Source organism: Amaranthus tricolor, chromosome 11, assembly GCF_026212465.1.
Source record: "Amaranthus tricolor cultivar Red isolate AtriRed21 chromosome 11, ASM2621246v1, whole genome shotgun sequence".
Taxonomy (NCBI): Eukaryota; Viridiplantae; Streptophyta; class Magnoliopsida; order Caryophyllales; family Amaranthaceae; genus Amaranthus; species Amaranthus tricolor.
Genome location: NC_080057.1, coordinates 26833389 through 26857286, shown reverse-complemented (window position 1 = coordinate 26857286; position 23898 = coordinate 26833389). Strand labels below are relative to the sequence as shown.

The window sequence follows — 23898 nt, the reverse complement described above, 5'->3', positions numbered from 1 at the left end:
AGGATAGGTCGTGTCATGTCATAACCGATAAACCGACATACATCACAACCCCACTATTAACTACTCCCGTAGTCCCTAAGTACTACACATATTAATATTGAATACCAACACTTATGATTTGTTCTTTGGACTACTAGGTGAATAAAGGTAATTGAACTAAATGATGAGTAAGGGTTTATTCTCTTTGATTAAGTATTTTAAAAAAAAAAATTAAAAAATTCTTCCACTAAATATAACTTAACACAGCTAGATTAAAAAATTAATAGAGTTTGATTGAATTAAATTAAACTAAAGCAATTATTGGTCGAGAAGAATGAATTGGGAATAATATTAAACTGAACTAAAATTAATTTGAAAAATAAGCTTTTGGTCCAAAAATTACGTCGAAAGCCAATTTCAAATATCCCGATGTGTAATTTTATCGTGATAGATTTTTTTTTTTTTTCAAATGAGACCCAAAATTATTAGTACAAAAATTTCTTTCATTTGCTTCTTGATAATCCAAATACTCATAAGTCCAATGACCTAAATTAGCTAAATTAATTTTGTAGAATTTAAAATATATATTTATTGTAATGATGATAATATTGTTGATTTTGTTGAATAATTCAATATGTTCTTACATGATGTCCACATTCATCATTTAAGGAGTCTTGAATAATTTTAATTGATTAAGCAGATTAATACTATTCAAATCTGATAATTCATGATTATGTGTCACTTTGAATGGTCTAACAACATTATCAACAATATAATCATCTAAACATAGAATTACGTATATCAATTTTGTTTCTTTTTTTAATATCTTTCATTCTTTTTATGTTTTTTTTATTTAAGATAAACCCGAGAAAATAAGATGTCTATATGAGAATTAAACTCAAGACCTTACATAAATAAAGCGATATTTGATTTATTGAGACAAGAATTAATTTTGGTTCTTATATATTTTTGTTTTGTAGCAGTTTAGAAATCATTTTAACAATTGCGATATTATCTAAAATAAATATTTAATGAACTTAAGTTGTTCAAGCAAGTAATTTGTTTACTTTTTCTTGGGAGAATTCATTAGTTTGTTGATGTATTTATGTTAAATATAAACAATGGACAACAACTTGTGAACTTCACAATTCCACAATTTTAATCTTAGGTGGTGACTGGACATATATATGTTTTTACGACCACAATTACTAAAAACAAGAGGATAAAAAATTAAATGTAGATAAACATTAAGGGGGCGTTTGGTTGGGGGTATTAAGGAAAGGGAAAGGGAATGAAAATACCCCATTCCCTTTGATGTTGTTTGGTTCGCATTTTGAATCATTCCGTTTACCCAATTTTAGGTTTTGGTTAACCTAAATCACGTAATCCCCATTCCCCACCTCCCCCTCCACTTTCCCATTCCATTCCCTTCCCCATTCAGCTCCTGCTTCCTTCCTCGCCTCCCTACTGCTGCTGCTGCCTCCTTCCTCGCGCCTCCCTCCTCGCGCCTCCTTGCTGCTGCTGCTGCGCCTTCATTAACGGAATCTCCATTAACAGGTGAGTCTTCCTTTTTCTTCTTTCTCCTTTTTTAGATTTCTGCTGCTGTTTTCGTTTGCTTTTTTGTTGCTTTTTCTTCTTTCTCCATTAACGGAATCTCCAATTTTAGGTTTTAGATTTCGTTTTCTGCTCCTTCGTTCGTTTTCCCATTTGAGTTCCATTGATGTTGTTGATGCTGTTGAAATCGTTCGTTTTAGATTTAGCTATTGATGCTGTTGCTTGAATCTTGTTGCTTGATTCTTCGTTTTCATTAACAGTGTTGTTCCATTAACAGTTGAATCTTCGTTTTCAGTTGCTTGAATCTTGTTGCTTGAATCTTCGTTTTCATTAACAGTATTGTTCCATTAAAAGTTGAATCTTCGTTTTCAGTTGCTTGAATCTTGTTGCTGTTGAAACCAAATTTGAGTTCACTGTGTTGATGCTTGTTGATGCTTGTTGATTTCCCATTTAAATTGATGTTTGAATCTTGTATGGTGTTGATTGTTGAAGCAGTATTGGTGTATGATTAAATTGATGAATCTTGTTGCTGTATCATTAACTATATCGTGTTGCTGTTGATTGTTGAATCTTGTTGATTGTTGATATCCAAATTGATGTTGTTTTAGAAACTTGGGATTTTAGAAATTGGGATTATTGATGTTGTTTTAGTATGATTAAAAATTGGGATTTTAGAAACTTGATTATGTATCATTGTTTGTTTGTTTGTTTGGTTTTCAAGAATACATGGAAACAAGGTGCTTGGTAATTCTTTGATGTTCTTATTGATGTTCATTTGTACAGAAAATGGCTAGCATTGGTACTTCTTTGAAAAGGAAGAGAAATTGGGATTGTATTCGGTTCATAATTACTATGATTAATTGTGTTGTGTTGCTACATTTGATGTTGTACTCGATGAGAAAAACTATATACGATTCCCATTATGTTAAGCTTGATAAAAAAACTAGGAGAAAAATGAGATTGCACAACTTGAATAGAATGATTAGAGAAAGTGACACTTTGTGTAGGAACTATCTTCGTATAAATCGATACACATTTGGTGTTCTTTTAGAGATGGTTAGAGATATTGGTGGATTAAATGAAACAAGAAACACATGTTTGGAAGAGATGGTTGCGGGTTTCTTATACACATTAGCTCACCATAAGAAAAATAGAATGATGGGTGCACATTTTTATAGAAGTGGTGAAACTATTAGTAGACAATTTCATGCTTGTTTGTTAGCAATCTTAAAGTTACATGATATTCTTCTTAAGAAACCAACACCAATACAAGAGGATTGCAACGATGAAAGATGGAAATATTTCAAGGTAAATAAAAACCAACACTTTAATTTGAGATAAAATGGAGATACTATTACATATTGTAAAGTGATATTGTTTGTTTTGTAGAATTCATTAGGTGCCCTTGATGGTACAATGATTCTAGTGAATGTTCCTTGTGATGAGCGATCCAAATATCGGACTAGAAAAGGTACCCTTGCTATGAATGTATTAGGAGTATGTTCACCCGAGATGGAATTTATATATGTCTTACCTGGTTGGGAGGGGTCGGCACACGATGGTCGGATTCTTCGAGATGCTATTTCTAGGCCTAATGGGTTGAAAGTTCCAAAAGGTAATTTGATTGACGTACTAGATTTTATTTGAGATTAACTTAGTAAGAGAGTAATATTTTTTTTTTAATTTGTCAAGGTTGTTATTATCTATGTGATGGAGGATATACTAATGGAGAAGGATTCCTTGCACCCTATAGAGGGCATCTTTATCATCTTAGAGAATGGAATAATGGCCCCCGACAACCCCAAACCGCCGAAGAATATTTCAACTTAAGGCATGCAAAAGCTAGAAATGTGATTGAGAGATGCTTTGGATTACTCAAGGGAAGATGGGGGATTCTTAGAAGTCCTTCTTGGTTTAGTTTACAAACACATGGTCGAATTGTACTTGCTTGTGCTTTATTACATAATTTGGTAAAGAGATACATGCTTGCAGAATTTGATGATGAGGACTTGTTTGAGGAAAATGATAGTGATGATAATGATGGTGATGATAATGATGGTGATGTTAATGAGGAAGATGATGTGGAGTATATAACCTCCATTGCTGTAACCGATCCATGGACGAATTTCCGAAATACAATGGCCCAACATATGTTCAATGATTGGAGGGCTAGACAACGCAGACTTACTTTGTGATGTTATTCATTTTTATTTAAAACCTCCATTTCTTGTATTTGATTTTCAGACTTGTATGTTTATTTCTTGTATTGAATATTTGTTGGTTCATTCCATTTTTATATACATGCAATTTTGTTTACTATGATCAGTATAGTTCAATTTTGTTTATTTGTATTGAATGTTATAGAGGATGGATGAAAGTAGTGCTAGTGGAGGTGGAAGGGGAAAAAACAAACGATTTTGGACTGCCCAAGAAGATAAGGCTCTTGTGGAAGCCTTGTCAGAGTTAGCTGTTGATCCTCACTGGAGGTGTGAAAATGGATTTAGAAGCGGCTACATGGTTCGCTTAGAGGAGCTCATAGGTAAGGCTCTTCCTGGTTGTGGTTTGAAGGCTCTGCCACACATTGATTCTCGACTTAAGACACTTGTAGCCAAGTTTAGGGCTATTTCTCAAATGTTAAATACAAGTGGATTCGTCTGGGATGATGAAAAAAAAATGATTTCTGTAGATCGGGCTGTTTATGACGAGTATTGCAAGGTATGCCAACCTTTGTACATTTGACATTGTTTACTTTGAACAGTATGGTTCAATTATGTTTGAGATTTTTTGATGATGTTGTACATTTGAATGTTTGGTTCAGAATCATCCGAATTGCAAAAACCTGTTTGGAGTTTCATTTCCGCACTTTCATGAACTAATGAATGTTTACGGCAAGGATTACGCTACCGGAAAACCAGCTGAAGATTATGTTGAAGCAATACAGAATTTGCAAAACGTTGCCCCTCCACAAGTTACACTTGATTCAAGTGATGATGAGGGAATTGATGCTAGTGGTAATGCCACTCAAACTGTTACTTCTCCTCCTGCTAAAAAAATGAAAACTGAAAAAACTTCTAATAAAAGAAGTAAGAGAGGAAATGCTGGTGAAGGTAGTTCTAATGAGTTGGCTAGCTTACAAGCATTCATGAAAGACATGAATGTTCATCTTTCAACTATGGCAAATGTGATGGCCCGCACTGATGATCGTGAGCAAAAAGTAGTTGAACAGACTGAGAAAGTGTTAGAGGAACTACTATCTTTTAATTTAGAAGGTGTAACTTCTAACCAAGTTTTTGAAGTGGCTAACATTCTAACCTCACAACCAAACAAGCTCCTCATATTTTCAAAGTGTCCCGACGCTTTGAAAAGTGATTATGTTAAGAGTCTTCTTGGAGGAAATAGTAATGCTTAGATCTAATGTTGTGGTTCCATGAATGATTTTGAAAAGGACTAGAACACTTTTCGTATGTATTTTGATCTACAAACAAGTCATTATATGTAATTAATCGAGCTACGTTGTTATTATTTAGAGTTATGTTTTTTCAAAAAATAATTTTTTCAAGTTTATCATATAACAACTACTTATTTTTGGAGAAAATATAAAAGAATTTAAAAAATCAAATTTTGATTCCTTAGCTTGAACCAAACAGTCACAAAGGTCACAAAGGGAATCATTCAGCAGTTCATTCCGTTTCCTGAACACAACCAAACAACTAGGCTAAATTAGGGGAATCCATTTCTTTCTCCTTCATTCCCTTTCCTGATTCCATTCCGATTCCCTTGTGCGAACCAAACGGCCCCTAAGTATTTAACAAAAAATATTTAAGAAGGGATAAAAAAAAGTAATATTTGGATGTCTTTGAACTAAATTCACAGTAATTCATTAATTCATAATATAGTTTTTATTTATCTTATTCATTAACTACAAATAAATATATTTAAAATTTTTTTCACTTGGTACAAATTAAATTAAAGTGATATAGTATACTCCAGTTGTACTTGTCCCTTTGAATATGTAACCTTCACCATTTATACAAATATTAAGGAAAAAAATTGGATCAACTAAATTGTGTAATTAAGATTAAAAGTATAAAAACATTAAAAATATGTGAATAAAATTTTTTTAAAACGGTAAAACATAATTCAAAATAAAATGTTATAAAATAAAAGAAATAGGTCATAATTCAAATATCCACATACTCAAGAAAATAGAGGATTATATGTTTTTATACTTATCTCGAGATAACAATGAAATACTAATTTTTTGGTTCTAAATTAATTGCAAGTCTTGCAACATTAAGAAAAATAACACTATTTTATTCATTACTCTTATTGTGATTAGTTTTTAATCTATATATTAAAACACAGTTAAGTAGGATCTTATTTAATTCGTCTTATTGTAAAGATTCCTAATATTAAATTTTATAATTTTTTATTATACATAATTAAAAATATTATAAATTAAATTAGTGATTAGACTGCTTTAAAAAAAATATTTCAAGTAAATAGGGAGTAAGTAAAAGGTTAGAGCCAATTCTGTTATTTACTGTAGGGTACCTCCACTTTCAAAAGAAAACACCTAGACTGAAGTGACAGCCTAGTCAAAGTTCTGAGATTTCTTTTTTAAATATATTTAATCAATACTTTCAATATTTTCAGGCTGATAATTATTACTATATCCAAAAATAAATTCAACAAAAAAATAAAACTAGTACTAATCCTGTACTATAATATATATATATATATATATATATATATATATATATATATATATATATATAAAATACATGATTCATTAATAAAAAGTCATACGACATCTACATCAAAGATAAAAATTAGCAAGTACATAACAACTATAACCCAAGATAATTCAAAATTAACAAAACCACGATCGTTGAATATGAGATCTGACAATTGTAATTTGTAAATATCCTCTTGTAGTCTTGAAATAGAATTGAATTTTGATGTAGTAGATGGTAATTGCAATTTTGGTGTCTGTTGTATTATCACATTAATCTCTACCAACAAATCAATTACAAACCAAAATTCATAACTCCAAACTCTCACGAAGCGAGAGATCAAACCCAAAATATGGGTAGAATCAACCCAATGAATCGGTAGAATAACTCTCCTGTAGGGAAAAGGACAAAAATTTATTTTAATCATATTCAAAAAAACTTATAACGGACAAATTTAAAGGCTTACCATCAACTAAAAAGTTAATGATAGCCTCAAATCAACTATAAAGATTAGGGTTCTTTTAGAGAAAAAAGGAAGAAAATAAAAAGGAGACAACTATGCATCATTTTTGAGGGAGTCTACTCTTTGTAGGGGGTTGATAATATTTTTATTTTTAGTCTATTTTATGAGTTTTACCAAGTTAAAATCTATTTTTTATATTATTTATCATGATTAATTTTTGAAATTTTTATCTATGTATTTAATTTATATTTTTATTTTATCTATTAGTTTTTATTTGCATAAGAAATATACTTGTTGCAAAACCACTAGTTCATTTCGATCATTGATTATCAGTATATTTAGTCAAAGAAACCTATCAAGAGTTAGCTTTGACCCCAAATATTCACCGTTAGATGAAGATACAGTTGATTTTTGACGGTTCAGTTCAAATGACAAATATATTGTGGACCCTACATCTTTTGTTCCCCAATAACTTCAAAAAGTATTATAATAATTACCCACGCGCGGCAGTATGCGTGAAAATGTTCTCTCTCATGTCATTCTCTCTTGTATAAGATTACTTTACTGTGAAATAAGTTTATAAAAAAAAACTGAATATACTAAAAGTAACTATAATTAAACTATTTAACTTAAATATAAAATACGTTTCACGGTAAGACTGTTTTAATTAAAAATTTGTGCTATTATACAGCACTAGTATTACCATTCCTTTACTAGATCCCACACTGAAGTACTGAACTAGATGTTCATACAACTCTTCAATTTTTAACTAACTAAAGTGAATTGATAATTAAATTTTATTTGAGTTAGAGTATATAGATTACTCCGTTATGATTTTTCATTTTTACACTATTTTCTATTAAATCTTATTATATTCTTTTAGTGTTATTTTATATTTTAATTTTTTTTAATATTTTCTATACAATTCTTTTTAAGCATCAAGATCCTACATTTTCTTAAAAAAAACACCAAATTTTCATTTGTCAATGATTTTACTAGGACTATATGTATTTTTTTTTTCTAAAATATGAAGTAGTAACCAAATATTTATAAAGAAAAGCTTTATTTATAAGGGGAAATTTAGGTCCGAATTTTTCTAGAGCATAATTCTAATGATTTAATTAAAAATCATATTGATATTGATCAATTGTGTAATATATAACAAAAAACTGAAAATGAAGTTGGTTCAACATATAGTCAAAAATAAGTTTTCGACCTACCATATACCTATATTCTGAATTAGTTCATGAATTGATGAAAAGCAACATGTATATTATACTACTAAAATATCAAGTATATCAAAGTGATGGATAAAAAGTCAAAAAATTTAACTTTTCAAAATAACAAGTAAAAAATAAAAATCATGCAACATATGTATAAAATAAGAATATTTAAATTATGGATTAAGGTCACTATAATGTATTTAAAATACAACAAAAAGTATGAAAAGGGTATAGAAATAGTCCCTTTATTTTATTTATTAGCTTGTGCTACAATTTATTTTCTATATAAAATGTTATTGGGGATAAAATAGCAAATTAAATGAGATAAAAAGGTAAAAATAATTAAAGAATTATTAAAAGTAAGAAAAATCAAAAAATTTCAAAAGTAATTTTGACGTTGCATTTACCTAAGCATGCAAATGCAATCCACATTTCTATTATGATTATAAAAGCTCGGAAATGGTCAAATCAACAAAATGTCGCTTTGGCCGAGTGGTTAAGGCGTGTGCCTGCTAAGTACATGGGGTTTCCCCGCGAGAGTTCGAATCTCTCAGGCGACGGTATTTTTCACTACTTATTTTATTAATCCCACTTAGAAGTTGATTTTTGACTATGTTGCAATGTTTGACTATGTAGTCTATGTTATAGAATAATTGCAAAGTTAAGGTCTTTTGTTGTATGATGTACTCAAGTTTTCTTGTGGTCAGTGCATTACACTATTGAATACTATCTATACAAGTTGATTTTATTAAGAAAGATATTATTGACTGTCACTTTATAGCTTCTTGCTGGCAAATACAACAATGCTAAAACCGTATCTAAAAAAATTATGGTCGTCTACTCATGATTTATGACTAGGTTTTAGTAATCAGGTTATCACAAAATCTACCACTTACCCTTCCCTTTATCCGGGCTTTTTGCTGGTAAGTGAAGTTGTCAAATTCGTGCAGTAAGTGATGGCCTGTGGGCTGACCTTATGACCAATGCGTGATGGGCCCAAACCCAACCCCATTGCGTAAAATAAGGTGACATCGCATCGCATCGCGTCGACTGCGTTGTAAATAATTTTAAAAACAACAAATCGATATTTTCCATGTTGTAAAGGTGTAAACAACTGCGTTTTAGCCCGTATCAAGAATATCTTTTGGTTTCGACCGATATTTAGGTTGACTGACAAGCATATTTAATGTCAGCGACATCGATGAATTAAAAGATGGTGTGCACGCTTTATAAGTCATCCTTCTATTGCCGTATGATTTTGGGATGATATCTCCTTAGACTATAAAGCGTATGCTCGGCGTGTTTTCCGTTTATAGTTTGACATTTACAATAAGTTCAGCTAAACTTAACATTTTACTGACTGTAGTTTGACAAGCTATTTTCATCATTCAAGGCCTCAAGGGTGACTTGCTACTGGTCTCAACCAATATAGCATAAGTGGCGATTTATTGAATAGAGTTAAAAATAGTTTAAAATCGACCATAGTTTGCAATTCATGCGACACTAGTCTGAAGTCTCAACAATAATTTGGGTATATAATCACACCCTGGAAGCTACAGCCTACAGTATATAAGAATGACAGTCAATATCCTTCTGTGTAATCTCTATTTATAATCAATTTGAATCAAAATGACCTTGGAATGAAAATTTTGGATAACTAAGTCAAAATATTGCAACCATATGGAATAGAACTATCTACAATATATATTGACTAGAGGAAGCCATTGACAACAACAATGCCAAATGCCAAAACTCAAGGTTGTCTTATGAATTAAAACAAATCAACACGAGATATCATCACTCACAACAACAATTCCAAAACTTAATGTCGTCTATACCAATCAAAACAAATCAACACGAGATACGATCATTGACTATAATGTCAAGACTTGAGGTCGCCTATATGAATCAAAACAAATCAACACGAGATATGATCCCTAACAAAAATTACACTTCCTTTATTTAAAACTAGTGATATAATACCTATCACACTTTTTAAGCAGCAACAGGAAAAAAACAAACAATTTTCAACTATATGAACAATAAGAATGTATCAATTATCATTGAGTTAAAATTAATTAAATTTAGCTTGAACCCATTTGAAAAGATACATAATTTTCATTTAATCCTTCCCAAAAATTACCATTACAAACAATTGAACAATTTGTACAAAATTACAGATACTATTAATACATCAAACTAAAAACATAATTAAATAAATAATCAAGAAATTTACCAAATTTTGCTTCATCAAATTCAAGAATCTTTAGTAAATGATAACGAAGTAAATATACCAACATTGCAGCAAGCAAAATCAAACACAAATTTCTTCTGGGTTGATAATTCACAGCCCTTTTCTGGGTAAAAATGGTTGAATTTTCAGACTTTCTGGGTATTAATTTACGAAAAAATCGAATTAATTTGGATTTGATACTTGGTTTTATTGAATTGGAGCTGAAAAAAATTTGGCATTTAAGAAATTTTAGGTTAAAAATTAGGGATTGAGGTTGATGGGAACAATGATCGAAGAAGGATGATAAAGTTGAAGATTTAAGGGTGAAATTTAGATGAAAATGTTTAGTTTTTGCTTTGATTTTTAGATTCCATGGAATTCGTTGAGGTTTTTGATGGAGGAATTTGTTTTGGTTTTGGGATTTCATGTTGTTCAACAATGGAGTGGAGTGAAGTGAACTGAAGCAAAGAGAATTGAGCTAGTTTGTGGAAGGGCCCAATCGTATATGAAGGCCTGGAGGCCCAATTGTGTATGAAATCCAAATAAGTGAAGGCCCAAATGTATCTGAAGGTCCAATTGAATGTGATTTGTAAAAGAGATGTTTTTAATTTGTGTAATCTAATATTATACCGTCTCACGTTGAGATATAAAGGTTCAAGGAGCTAAAAAAAAAAAGGAACATTTTAGTATTTCAAGTGTCAATTTTATAATATAAAATAAAGCGTTTAACATTGAACAACTAAAAGTGAATTTTTTAAGTACGATAGATGAAGGTGATGCATGAATAAATTTAGCTAACCCAATTTAAGATTATCTCACGATGTGACCGTCTTAAATGAGAATTTGTAATTCAGCAAACTTTGTATGAGACCGTTTCACTCTTAAACGAGTCTATATAATAAATTCATTTTTTTAATTGTCTCTTTAAGATGACAAGTGATTACTCTAAGATTATAAGTGATTTATAATTACTTTAAAACTGTAGGTGTTCGCTAAGGTTATTAATGATCACTTTAATTAAGACGTTAAGTGTACATTAAATCAGCCTAATAGAAATAGTCTCACCGTAAGACTGTTTAGAATTTGTGAAAATATAAACCGTACAATACAAATGAGTAAAGATCTTGAGATAAAAATAAAATAAAATACATGTTGTATCAGATAAATATTGGTTATTTGCCAAAAAAGAAATAAATAAAATACAAAATAAAACTGTGACTGAGCATCCAAAACCCCATATCTGTGGGCTAAAAGATGGCAAGTATGTGACAAACTCACAGAAAATCTGCATAATCCAAAGATGTCAAGTATATTAAATTATTTCAACAGCTTGACATAGACTTACTACTTGCTAATTAGTAATTAGGAGTAATCATCTTTTAATTATGTGCACTTAATCATTATTAATAGCACCACCTTGACACTAAATTAATTATTTCTTGCAATTTGCTCCCTTTACATATTTTGAATATGATATTGATGTAATGAGAAAATATGGAATATTAAAATGACACTTCAAAAAAAAAAGTTAATATAATTGTAAATAATTTTTTTAATGTTTATGCCCCTATTACAAATATTTATAAGTATTAAGAGTGGTTTATAGTTCATATACATATTTGTAGTATTTTTAGAGTAGCTCGAAGAAATAATTACATTACTCCATCCTATTTATAGAAAATGACACATTTGTATTTTGCACCAAAATTAAGGAGGGGTAGGGAACCACTTAAAAGTGGGTGGAAAACTCTCTTTTTCCATAAAGAACACTGATATTTGTTTATGTTGTAAAGGTAAAAGGGTAAAAAAAATGACAAAAATAAAATTAGGACATTTTCAGTGAATTGGCCCAATAAAAAAATGTCTCATTCTCTATGAATAGGAGGGAGTATAATAATCCAACAATATTTTTCCTTTCTTGTGATAAAAAACAACATTAATGTAGTTTCCACCTAACATTAAAAATTCTTATAGAAAAACAAAATTGATTAACATCTTTCTTATTAGATGAAACAAAAACTCAATAATAGAAGACAAAAAAAGAAAAAATCATCAATAAAAAAACAAATTTGAAAAAGATGGACAAAAGAAAGAAAATAATAGTAACTTTCAAAATGGCATCTCAAATTTTCAACAAAAAGACGGTGTATAATTGAGCTTTTTTGGCTTAGCTATCTTACCCAATCCAACTTTCGTTGTACATATCACTAATTTCAATAATACAAAAATAGAAAAATAAAAATAAAAAATCCCAATAATTAAACTAACTCCCTCCACTCACCTCAACCGCCAGGGGCACCACGTGCTCGTGTCGGTCACCACTTGCTGCTTTGGATGATGAGTCAACCATCTCAAGCAGCGAGTGGCGGCAATTGGGACATGAAGAGTGAGACTTAAGCCACGTGTCGATACACGACACGTGGAACCTGTGATTACACTGAGGGAGCACCCTGACTTTCTCTCCATCCATAAACTCCCCCAAACATATTGGACATTCTATGACACTTAGATGTATATTTGTGTTTAATTTTTTTTTATCAACTCCATATACAGTGATTGGTATTTTTCTTAGGACGCTTTTTTTAAGCCCGGTGGTCGACATCCGCACGGCCACTTGCTGAGTCGTCTCAAGCCCGAAGGGGTGCCCACACCTCAAAATGCACCGTACCATGGAATTTAACCCTAGGGCACAAATCAAAGCACAAAGTAAAGCAGCCAAGATTATGACCATATTAGTGTCAATGTTTGCTTGAGCTAGTTGTGTTTCCATACTACCCATCGTCCGGTTTTCCACCGCCACCTCAAACAACTTCCGATGCATCTTACCAAGAAGATAGATTATACGGTGGAGAGAGAAAGAAATAAATGAATACTACTCCTATTGCTTATTATGCTAAGCTAAGGAAGAAAGAGGGACTAGTGTATTTTTGTAAGGTATAGTATTGTTGAAAGGGTAGTTATGTGTTATCCGAATTGGGGACCAAAGACTAGTTTTGTTGGTTGATGATTCCCTTAAAATTTGGGGTGGTTCTCCTTTTGTAGTACTCTTAAAATAGAGTGAATTTCTCTAAGGAAAACAAAAGGGAGATTTTTGGTTTACCTACGTTTGTTTTGATGTGAGTGTTAGCCCGGTAGGGTTATGTTATTATGGTTTCTAGAATATTATTAATTAAAACTATGGGTTTGGCATTTGTAGGCTAGTAAATTAAATATATAAATATTCAGAAAAAGCAATTGCAAAGAAAAAAGATAAGTACTATTTCAATTTTCATTACCATTTATCACAAACCCACAATCTTAATTTTAATTTAAGATATTTTTCTGTTTAATTTTAAAATTAAAGTAGTAAATTCTCAAATCTGATAATTACTTGAAAAAAGGACACATAAAAATCTTCAATAATATCTTTTGATAGCTTTTTCATCACCATCCACCATTATTATGTTCTTCTTTCTCTCTTTTCTTTTCATATGTTAAATTTAATTTCCCTGATCCAATTATTTTCCCTGGGGATGATGAGGGTAAATACTTACTCTTAAAATAATTGGAAAATAATTTCTCTTAGTTATTTTTTTTAAATCCAATTAAATTATTTTATTTATCCTGTAATTCCTCCCATTCAGACAAGGCCTTAAAAGAATTATTTTCACTGGTAGAAATTTAAATTTTTGTATTTTTATGTTGATTAAATTGTACTTACTTTTTTTTTAATATTGTATAATTCTTGTACTTAAAAGTGAATTGACTATATCAATTTATGTAAAATAAAGCTATTGTGTTTTATGAATTTTGAAATTCTAAAAGCTTTTTGTTAAAAGAAAAGAATTGTAAATAAGGTTCACAAAAAGCCACAAAAAGTGGATATAAATCAATTTTGATATTAAAACGTAAACCATAAATTTTTGGAAGAGTATGTTACCAGCCAAACTTGTTGCTATTTATATAGATAAAATGGATATTTAAAATAGTTACTCTTTAAAATTATACGTCAATTTGATTTATTATTTTTAATGACAGTTAATGAAATACTAATTTTCTATATAAAATAATATTTACTTGATGAATAAATATCTAAATAATTGAGAAAAAAAAGTTAACTATACCTGTTACATAGAAAAATAAAAAATATTAAAAATTACTTAAATAAAATAAAATAATTTTATATTATAAATCCACAAAAACAAGAAATTTTTTCAATTTATAAACAAAAAAATTATCGAACATCTTACCTATAGTCATTGAATAAAATTTGTGGGGTTAGTAAAACTATATCGAAAGATATTACTATTGAGGAAAAAAATCCTTAGTGGAAAGGATATATAATATATCATGCTGCCTACCTTTATTAATTAGACATTTTTGTAAGAGATTAGTAGCATGATTAAGACAAAAATACAAACTTAACTATCATCATTAGAACTCTAAATAAAAATATCTACCTTAATTAACTGTTACCTTTTTGCTTAAATTAATTAATTAATTATTTTGTGGATACTTTCCAATTTCCATCTCAAATATCAAATTGAACTACGCCACCATTATACATACTGTACCTTCCTTTTCATATTTCCATTTCCACCCAAAACTATTTTATTCCTCACAAAATATATTATTAAGTATTTTCTCTGCTAGCTTTTATAGCAAAACTATATTCCATTTTATTTTTCTTTGCATAATTATAGTTAAAGCTTTAGATACGGAAAAAAAGTTATAGAAAAAAGATAATATAGCTAAGTATGATAAATAATATAGCTCATTCAAATAATAGTCTTATTAAATATAAATCGTATAACAAAAGATAAGAGAATATTTATTTGATTTGATTCAATTTATATATAGAAATGAAAGTTTGAATTCATTACGGTTATTTTCTAAGTGCACAAAAAATTAGGTAGAAGCACAAAGAAAACTACAAAGTTAAGAACAATGCGAGGTCAATCATATAGTTATCGTTATACGTAGATGGTGAAAGCTTGATGAGAAGAAGACCAAAAGAACGTCCATGTGAGCTACACTATGACAAGGCTAACTACCTACTATCATACAAAAAGATTCATTGTCCATGCTTTCCATGGCCTCCAATCCATATATGCCACGCACTACTATCAACACATCTCACCCACCCAACACAACCAAGAACAAATCTCGTATGAGACCGTGACGTAGTAAAAAAAGTATATATAAAGAGTCTAAATTTAGTGGCGGGTTCAAATTTTATATTAAATAGATAGTTCAAAAACATAAGGCCAAAGTCTCGTAATTTAAACTTAAAGAAAATATTATACGTTCTAAAGCTAAATACACAAAACATTATACTTTCTAAAGCTGAACATACATTATTACCTGCAAGCGCTATTGTGTTGTAAGAGTTTTTAAACAATATTATTTATCGTGGTTTAAATTAAAACATACAATTATATACTTTAAATTAAATATGTAATGAGAATGAACTGATAATAAGTAAATGAGAATAGATTTCTCCACATTTGATATTTTATTATATAGAAATTTAGATACATAAAAGTAGGACATGCATATTGCTAGAATCCTCTTATTTTCTGAAGTTGAGGTTAATACATCTTCAATTTGTCCTTCTAGAGACCACAAAGCCTCACTTCACACTGCAAAACACAGGAACAATTAGGTTTAAATATTGTACATGAAAAAAAAGATTAGTCTTAATAATACACTATAAAGACAAATTCATATTGAGACAATCTGTCGTCGAGCTTGGCTACGGGATGGAGATGGGAAAGTCCCGTCACCAAGGTTGGCTACGGGCATTTTCCGTCTTCATCCCGTAGCCATTCTATCTCCAAAGTTGGCTACAGGCATTTTCCGTTTCTATTCCGTCGTCATTCTGTTTCCAAAGATGGCTACGAGCATTTTGCGTCCCCATCCCGTCGCCATTAATATTTTGTGAGAATTCAAATTCGCAGAAGAAGGAAACTTGGGTTTATAAATTTTTCAATTTCACTTTCACACTTACATCTTCAATAATCTTCAATCTCTTACACTTATTAATCTTTAACTTTCAACCTTCTTCAACCTTTAATTTTCAACCATCAAGCTTCAAGCTTCAATGTTTATTCAACCAGCATTATCCATTTTTGGTTCGTTTTCTAGCATTTTTCTAGTTTTGTTTGTAGTTTATATGTTGTTATTTAATGATAGTTTTGTTTGTAGTTTATATGTTGTTATTTAATGATAGTTTATATGTAGATTTGTTTTTCAATTTGTATGTTGTTGGTAAATTTTAGTATGTGCTTTATGTTTTCTTATGTTTTTTTTAGTTATTTTTATTTTTGATAAATTTTGATTTATATGTTGTTGTATGTGTTGGTAAATTTAGTATTTTAAACCTTTTGTATTATTTTTGTTACTATTTTTTATATTAATATAATTAGTTTATTGTTTATATATATTTTTTTCGTATATATTTTATTTGTTATTTTAGTTTTATGTGTTTTTATATATTTATTGTTATTTTAATTAAAATAAAACCTAAAATCAAAATTATAAACTCTTAATTCTTATTAATTAATATTAAAATACTAATAATAAATTAATTAATAATATTAACATATTAATAATAAATAATAATATTAGAATGTAAAAGGAAGGTTATGATTTGGCGACGGAATCAAAATTTGACGCAATAAATAACTACGTAATTTGCATTTGGCGAAGCGAAATATGACTACGGGTTCATTTCATCTCCATCCCGTAGTCATATGGGTGATGGCTACGGAATGAACCCGTAACCATCTCTCGTATTTTTTTGTAGTGATAATTTACGTTTCTATGTGTGATTTTTTCTATGTGCGAATATCGAAGAATTATATGTATATAGAGGATGACCAACGACATAACATATAAAGATGGCTACCCGTAACCCACTTACTATTTTTGCGTGTGTATTTTTGCAGATTATGCGTAAAACTAACGTAGTTTAAATTTTATTTTATAATATACTTTTTTCGTTTCATATCAGTTGCAGCATTATTAATAATAATATTATTCATTCATCATTCTTAATTTGTAATTATTTTTTAATCTATAGATTAAAATATAGCCATGTGAGATCTTGTTTGATTCGTCTCATTATAAAGATTATTAATATTAAATTTTTATGATTTTTTAGCATACATAATTAGAGATATTAAAGATTGAATTAGTGCATTAAACTGCATGAAAAGCAAATATTGCAAGTAAATTGGAACAGAGAAAGTATTTTTTATTGCGTATGAAACTTTTGTTTAAATGAGCAATTGAATTCCTGCATTTGCTTGTGCTTTGTAAGGTTACACACTTCATTATTTCAAATCTCAATAACATAACATTAATTTTCAAATTAACGATTTTAATGTGAAATTATCTCTATTAGATTGACAAAATTTACCTATAATTTTAAAAGTGATCACTTATAATGTTAAAATAACCAATTATAATTTTAAAATAATCACTTTTTATAGTCCTAAATTGATCTCTTATGATTTTTAGGTAGTCACCTACAATCTTAAATTGATTAATTAAAGAAATTGACTGAATGTACGAGTTCTCCTGGTGAGATAGTCTCATAGAACACTTGCTACTAATATATATACTGCCATTACTGCATGATTAGATTCGAAAGTGTCGAATGTATGCCACTTTATCCCAATGTGATAACAAATAAAAAAGTTTTTTCATAACCCTAGAATAACAATTATTATATACAAATGAATAAAATATACACCTACTCTAATTATGGAGTGATTTTTAATATAAGGGGCTCATAAATATTTACAGTCAAGTGTCAAACTCGACTATTTTATTAAAAAAGTCAATTTCTTTTGGTCTACTTGTATGAAGAATTCAAGTATCCTATTTTTTAACTACTCTTTGTGCTTTACATCTTTCAATGAACTAAGTTCAGTGAAGAATATTCAACATGTCTTGGTTTTTGAGATGCAATGTACACAACTTCTATCCTTATATAATAATTATTTGTAACTTCACGTAAATAAAAAAGTTTTAATAATTAAAAGAGACATTTTATTAGCATATAAGTGTACGCTTTAGAATTTACATCAGTCTTGATGATAATTACATTATAATAATATTGTTATAATAAACACAAGAAAAATACACAGAAAACAATAAAAATTACACACGTAGTTTACTAAGATGTATATCTTTCCGATGACAATTTGATAATCAGAAAGTTGCTAAAACTTTCACTAGTTAAATTTCGATTCACTCGTTGAAACTTTAGTCTAGTTTACCCTGCAACACAAAAAGAAGTAGAATTTTATCAGAAATTGAAAAACTATTAGCTTTGAATCAATTGAGTGTATATATCTATCCTTCTTGTGAAAAGTTTTCTATTATTGTTGGCCTTTTATATGGTTTTTCATTATGGTTGGAATTTAGTATAATGGTTAATTAAATCATGTGCAGTTTTTATTAATCACTACAAATACCTATCGAAATAGCAATGGTTGGTTGGTCGCCAGTGGCGACCGATAGGCGAGGGCAACCAACGTCGCCAAATGGAAAAGCAAAATAGCGACGGGCATTTTCGTCGCCAATCCGTCGCTCAATGCTTTTAAATTTTTATTTTTTTTAATATTTAGCGACGAGGCTTTTGTCGCTAATCCGTCGCTAAAAGCTTTTAATTTTTTAATTTTTTCCAAAAATAGTTAGCGACGAGGATTCCGGTCGCTGGTCCTTGGAAATGAAAAAAGTTTGCGTGCGCAGTATGGAAAAAATCGGCTTGCAATATTTTTTTAAAATTATTATTATTATTATTATTATTAATATTATTTTATTATTAGTATTAGTATTATTACAACGTTGTTATTATTATTATTATTATTATTATTATTATTATTATTATTATTATTATTATTATTTTCATTATTATTATTATTATTATTATTTTAATTATCTGGCGACAAGCTATGTGGTCGCCCCCTATGATCACCAATTTTTTTTTTTTTTTTTAAATAACTCTTTGCGACATTCAAGTTGTGGTCGCGATTTAGTCGCCAAGTAGACCGTAAATTTTTTTTTTTTAATAAACATAGGCGACGGTGGTTTGGAAGCCATATGGTCGCCGCCACTTTTTCAATTTGAATTTGAAAACATGGCGATGGGTTTCTCATGGCCGTGTTGTCGCCATATTTTCTATAAATAACACGCAGAATTATTGTGTATCGTATATTTCGGTAACTAAAGAATTAGTAGAGGTTTTTTATTTAATTAGTACATATTTTATTTCGTTTGTTATTTACTTGAGTTTTTTATATTCTTTTATTGTTTTATATTTTATTTTAATTGTCATTAATTTTCCTTAATAATTGTTATTAGAATAATTATATTATTATCATATATTGTTACTTTCATGAATTGTTTTATATATATTTTTATTGTCATTAACTTACTAATCAGTTGAATAATTATATTATTATATTATATTTAGGTGTTAAAAATGAATTTTAGTGTGTTTCCAGATGGTGCATGATATTTGTGCTATTGTGAACGAAGTGTTATCAGAAGAGAATACGATGGTAAACAGCTTCTACGAAACGAAAAAACAAATATCTGCCTTTGGATTACCCGTTGGGAAGATAGATTGTTGTCCTAACGGATGTTTGATATATTGGGGGAATAAGGTCTCGCGGTAATCCAAAGCACAACATTGACTTATATCTTCAACCACTAATACAAGAGCTGAATATGTTGTGGAAGGAGGGGATATGTACATTAGATGTGTCAAGAAAGGAGAATTTTCAACTGCGAGGAGCTTTAATGTGGACAATCAATGACTTTCCAGCTTATTCGATGTTGTCCGGGTGGAGTACGGCGGGCCGATATGCTTGCCCTTACTACATGGATGATTCACAAGCCTTTTACCTTACTCATAACCTGAAGATGTGTTGGTTTGACTGTATAGAAGGAATTTAGATAGAAGTCGTCCCTATAGGAGAAATAGAATAAATTTCAGATCAGGCCATATTGAGAAAAGAGATCCACCTATTATTCGAACTGGAAATGAATTGCTTGATCAATTGCTTGAAGAAAATGCATCGGAACATAATAAAGAGGTTATTAAGTACTCTGCAGGATGGAAGAAGAGGAGCATATTTTGGAATTTGCCATATTGGAAAACAAACACTTTGTTGTGTGTGCCAAGTAAAACAAAGGATCACATCAAGGGTATAAACGAAAAACGAGTAACCTATCAAACGAGTAACGTTTTTCAAATGTCAATAGTATTGTTTATATGATCCATTTGTGTTGGCAAGTCAAGCACGTCAATTATATGATCCATTGTTTAGATGAAGATGTTGAGAACAACGAGTATTTTAGTGATGAAGAGTAGTTTAATTATTTATATGTAATTATTTAATATTTTATAATATTTAATACAATTTTATTATATTCCTCCGAATTATTAATATTTTGCAGTAATAATAATAATAACAACAACAACAATAATAATAATAACACATAAAAATAAGTAATAATAATAATAATAATAATAATAATAATAATAATAATAATAATAATAATAATAATAATAAAAATAACAATAATAATTATTATTATTATGAAAATAACAATAATAATAATAATAATAATAATAATAATAACAACAATAATAATAATAATAATGAAAATAACAATAATAATAATAATAATAATAATAATAATATTTTTAAAAAAATACTGCCAGCCGATTTTTTCCTTACTGCAGCACGCAAACTTTTTTCATTTCCAAGGCAGAGCGACCACCTAGCGACCAACCTGCCGGTCGCTAAGATCAGAGAGTCAAACCTCCTGTCATGTCAATGCTTTAGCGACCAACCAGCGACCATCCTGGCGGTCGCTAAATATTGATTATAAAAGCCGTGTATCCTACTCTCATTTCTCATTTGCTACAAGTCTGTCTTCACTTACCTTATACTTCTTCATTCCTTATACGCGTTATGAAGTTTCCAACTCCATTTTTTCTTTTCATCCATTATTCTCAATCTCTATTTATTTTCTTTTCTTTCTTAATCTTATCCTCATCATCTTGTGGTTACAACTTATTTTCAACTCTAAAATTCTCATCTTGTTATTAAAAGGTTAGTATTTATTATATATTTTTTTGTATTTTTTCAATGTTCTTGATGATTATGATAATATTTTGTTTCATGATGCTTTTTTTTTTTATCAATTCCGAATTTCGGTATAACTTGAGCATGTTTAATGTTTTTTTTTTCCTAGATTTTGTTTTATGTTATTTTCGACATATTTTTATGTTTTTTTAATATTTTCGAATAATGGCATTTTTGAAACATGTTTAGTGCTAATATTTTCCAGTTTTTTCTTATATTCATATTTAGTTTTAAATCTTTTTTTTTTAATATTTCAAGAACAATCGAAAGGTCAAAGAGCCACAGCCTATGGAGTTCAATAATCAATTATGGGAAGCGGTGCAAATGGTAAATGAAGTTCAATAATCAATTAAGGAAAGCGGTGCAAATGCGAAATGTTCAGACTACTATGAGACTCACCAAAGGCTGACGGAACAAATTCAAAGAGAACGAGAACTCTTTTTTAAAATTCATTCAATCCCATCTCAATTTGTAACAATCTTCTCTTCCAAATGAATGATTAAATATATGTACTTTTTGTGACTTTGTACATAAACTTTAATTTTATATATATATATATATATATATATATATATATATATATATATATATATATATATATATATATATATATATATATATATATATATATATTTCCAGCTCTTTATTTTTAGTTACTTGTTTTATGTGTATATATATTTATTTTAATATTACAACAAATATTATATATATATATATATATATATATATATATATATATATATACACACTAGTAAATATAATAGGCGACAGTTGGCGACGGAAAGCGGGTCGCTAAGCAGGCTGATAGGCAGGCGACGACACAGCTACGACATGGTGGTCGCCCGGTGGCGACTAAATAGCTAGAAGATGGTGGTCGCCAGTTTGGCAACGGGATTTGGGTCGCAAATTGGTCGCTAAGAAAAGGCGAGGAAATGGTGTCCATTTTGAGATTAGCGACGAAAGGAATAGCGACCACCTCGTATCTCGTCGCCAGCCCGTCGCCAGACCTACTTTGACCGTTTAGCTATCAAATGGCGATGAAATGGTTTGTCGCCATTTTATTATTTTTTTGTAGTGAATGTTGTAAGTGTGAATCTAAGATTGAACACTCACCTTTTCACGTCATGTGTTGAAAAATTTTGTTTTCTATATTTTTTTTTTTGTTATATGTTACATAGTTTAATATTGATAGGTTTTCAATCAATACCCCTAAATGTTAAATTCTAGATCATGTTTGTTATCTAGAGTCAGTTGAAAATAATAACTTTTATTTTTAACGGGTTTTGCTGCATATATTTTGTTAGAGTATATAACATATCGTGAGGTTTTAACAATCAATTTAAGCATTTGGAATATTTAGCATCATGTATGAGGAGAACATGTGTTGCATTCTCGTGTCAATAGACTTGATAGAATATATAAGATCAACCGGAGCTTAAATCGTTAGCGCAACTAGCTTAACCTGATAGTTAAAGACTTGTGATACGTTACCAAATACCAATACCTTGAACCCCAGCTAATTAGGGATCTATTAAATGGCATTGCGGAAATGAATAAGTTAGAAGGAAGCATACTGATTGCAGTCTGTCTGGGGCCCAACTGCTCCTGGAAGACTAACTCCACATTTGCTAGGAAGTGCAGCAGTGTACTTCTGGCTGATACCAGGAATAGCAGCAGCAGTAGATTTCATGCACCTGCAAGCAGTTCTTCTGTCCTGGACAGTAGCAGCCATAGTTTTAAGGGTTTTAACACCATTACAGCAAGCTGCGGACGGTCCTTGACCGCTCTCTAGGAATGCAAGGCATGGCGCAAGGTTCTCGGAGACCAAACCGCAGTTTATCACAGCCTGTGCGAATCCAGAAAAAAGAAAACCCGCAAGAGTCAAATAACTAGTAGATACAAAACTATAAATCCAATATAAAACATGCACATACGTACAAAGTTATCATAAAAATATATTCAAAATACCCCTCTGCCTGCCTTTAGGTGCGGGCATAAGAGGGCACTTGGGTCCGCCCATACCTGTGCATGTAATGCAGCCACAAAGATGCACAAAACAAGTGCACATAACTGTCTTAGGTTAGCCATGCTTATAATTTGATATCAAGGTGATGGATTTTGATTAGATATTTGGTATGAATACATTGATTCTGTGATATTTATAGAGAAGTAAAATGAGTAGGAAGCTACTAATGTGTTGTAATTAGGTTCGGGGTTTGTAGTTGAGTCTTGATTGTTGTTGGTAATTGAATGCTCCTACTTGTTGCATTCTGGTTTTTGACGAGCTGAATTCTAAATTATTCTTGAGCCGAGGGATTTTTTGACCGCACTCTTTTTTATAGGTATGAGTTGTCGTCTTTCTTCTCTTCCTAGCACCGGATACATTGGGTAAGATGATGATAATGATGATGATGATTTTTTATTATAATTGCATGCAGTAAAACGACTCATTAAATTATTTATCTTTCTTATACTTCCTCCGTCACATGTATTCTTATTTATTACGACACTTATTTTGACACGAAATATGAGGAACAAATTATACTTGGTAAATAGACAA

The 23898-nt window shown here is 29.9% G+C and overlaps 3 protein-coding genes and 1 non-coding gene across 5 annotated transcripts; 3 read left to right on the top strand and 1 right to left on the bottom strand.

Moving 5' to 3' along the window:
- The first annotated feature begins 1229 nt into the window (after window positions 1-1229).
- On the top strand, window positions 1230-3852 carry LOC130827838 (protein ANTAGONIST OF LIKE HETEROCHROMATIN PROTEIN 1-like). Its single transcript, XM_057693703.1, has 4 exons — window positions 1230-1536; window positions 2317-2841; window positions 2923-3148; window positions 3226-3852. The coding sequence occupies exons 2-4, from the start codon at window positions 2320-2322 to the stop codon at window positions 3726-3728; spliced, it is 1251 nt and encodes a 416-aa protein (XP_057549686.1). The 5' UTR covers window positions 1230-1536; window positions 2317-2319; the 3' UTR covers window positions 3729-3852.
- Window positions 3853-3900: 48 nt separating this feature from the next.
- LOC130826722 (uncharacterized) lies at window positions 3901-4942 on the top strand. The gene is made up of 2 exons (XM_057692286.1): window positions 3901-4248; window positions 4352-4942. Exons 1-2 carry the CDS (start codon window positions 3901-3903, stop codon window positions 4940-4942), a joined length of 939 nt encoding a protein of 312 aa, XP_057548269.1.
- A 3491-nt stretch (window positions 4943-8433) lies between these two features.
- Window positions 8434-8515, top strand: TRNAS-GCU (transfer RNA serine (anticodon GCU)). The gene has a single exon. It is a non-coding gene; the product is annotated as a tRNA-Ser (tRNA).
- Window positions 8516-18211: 9696 nt separating this feature from the next.
- LOC130827837 (non-specific lipid-transfer protein-like) lies at window positions 18212-23506 on the bottom strand. Of its 2 annotated transcripts, none has more exons than XM_057693702.1 (3): window positions 23361-23506; window positions 22913-23184; window positions 18212-18456 (listed from the first exon to the last, which is right to left on the bottom strand). In XM_057693702.1, the coding sequence occupies exons 1-3, from the start codon at window positions 23424-23426 to the stop codon at window positions 18447-18449; spliced, it is 348 nt and encodes a 115-aa protein (XP_057549685.1). In that variant the 5' UTR covers window positions 23427-23506; the 3' UTR covers window positions 18212-18446. The 2 variants fall into 2 exon arrangements, with proteins under 2 accessions (XP_057549685.1, XP_057549684.1); XM_057693701.1 differs by lacking the exon at window positions 18212-18456 and adding an exon at window positions 19643-20152 and having other exon boundaries at window positions 23361-23500.
- Between the last annotated feature and the right edge of the window lie 392 nt (window positions 23507-23898).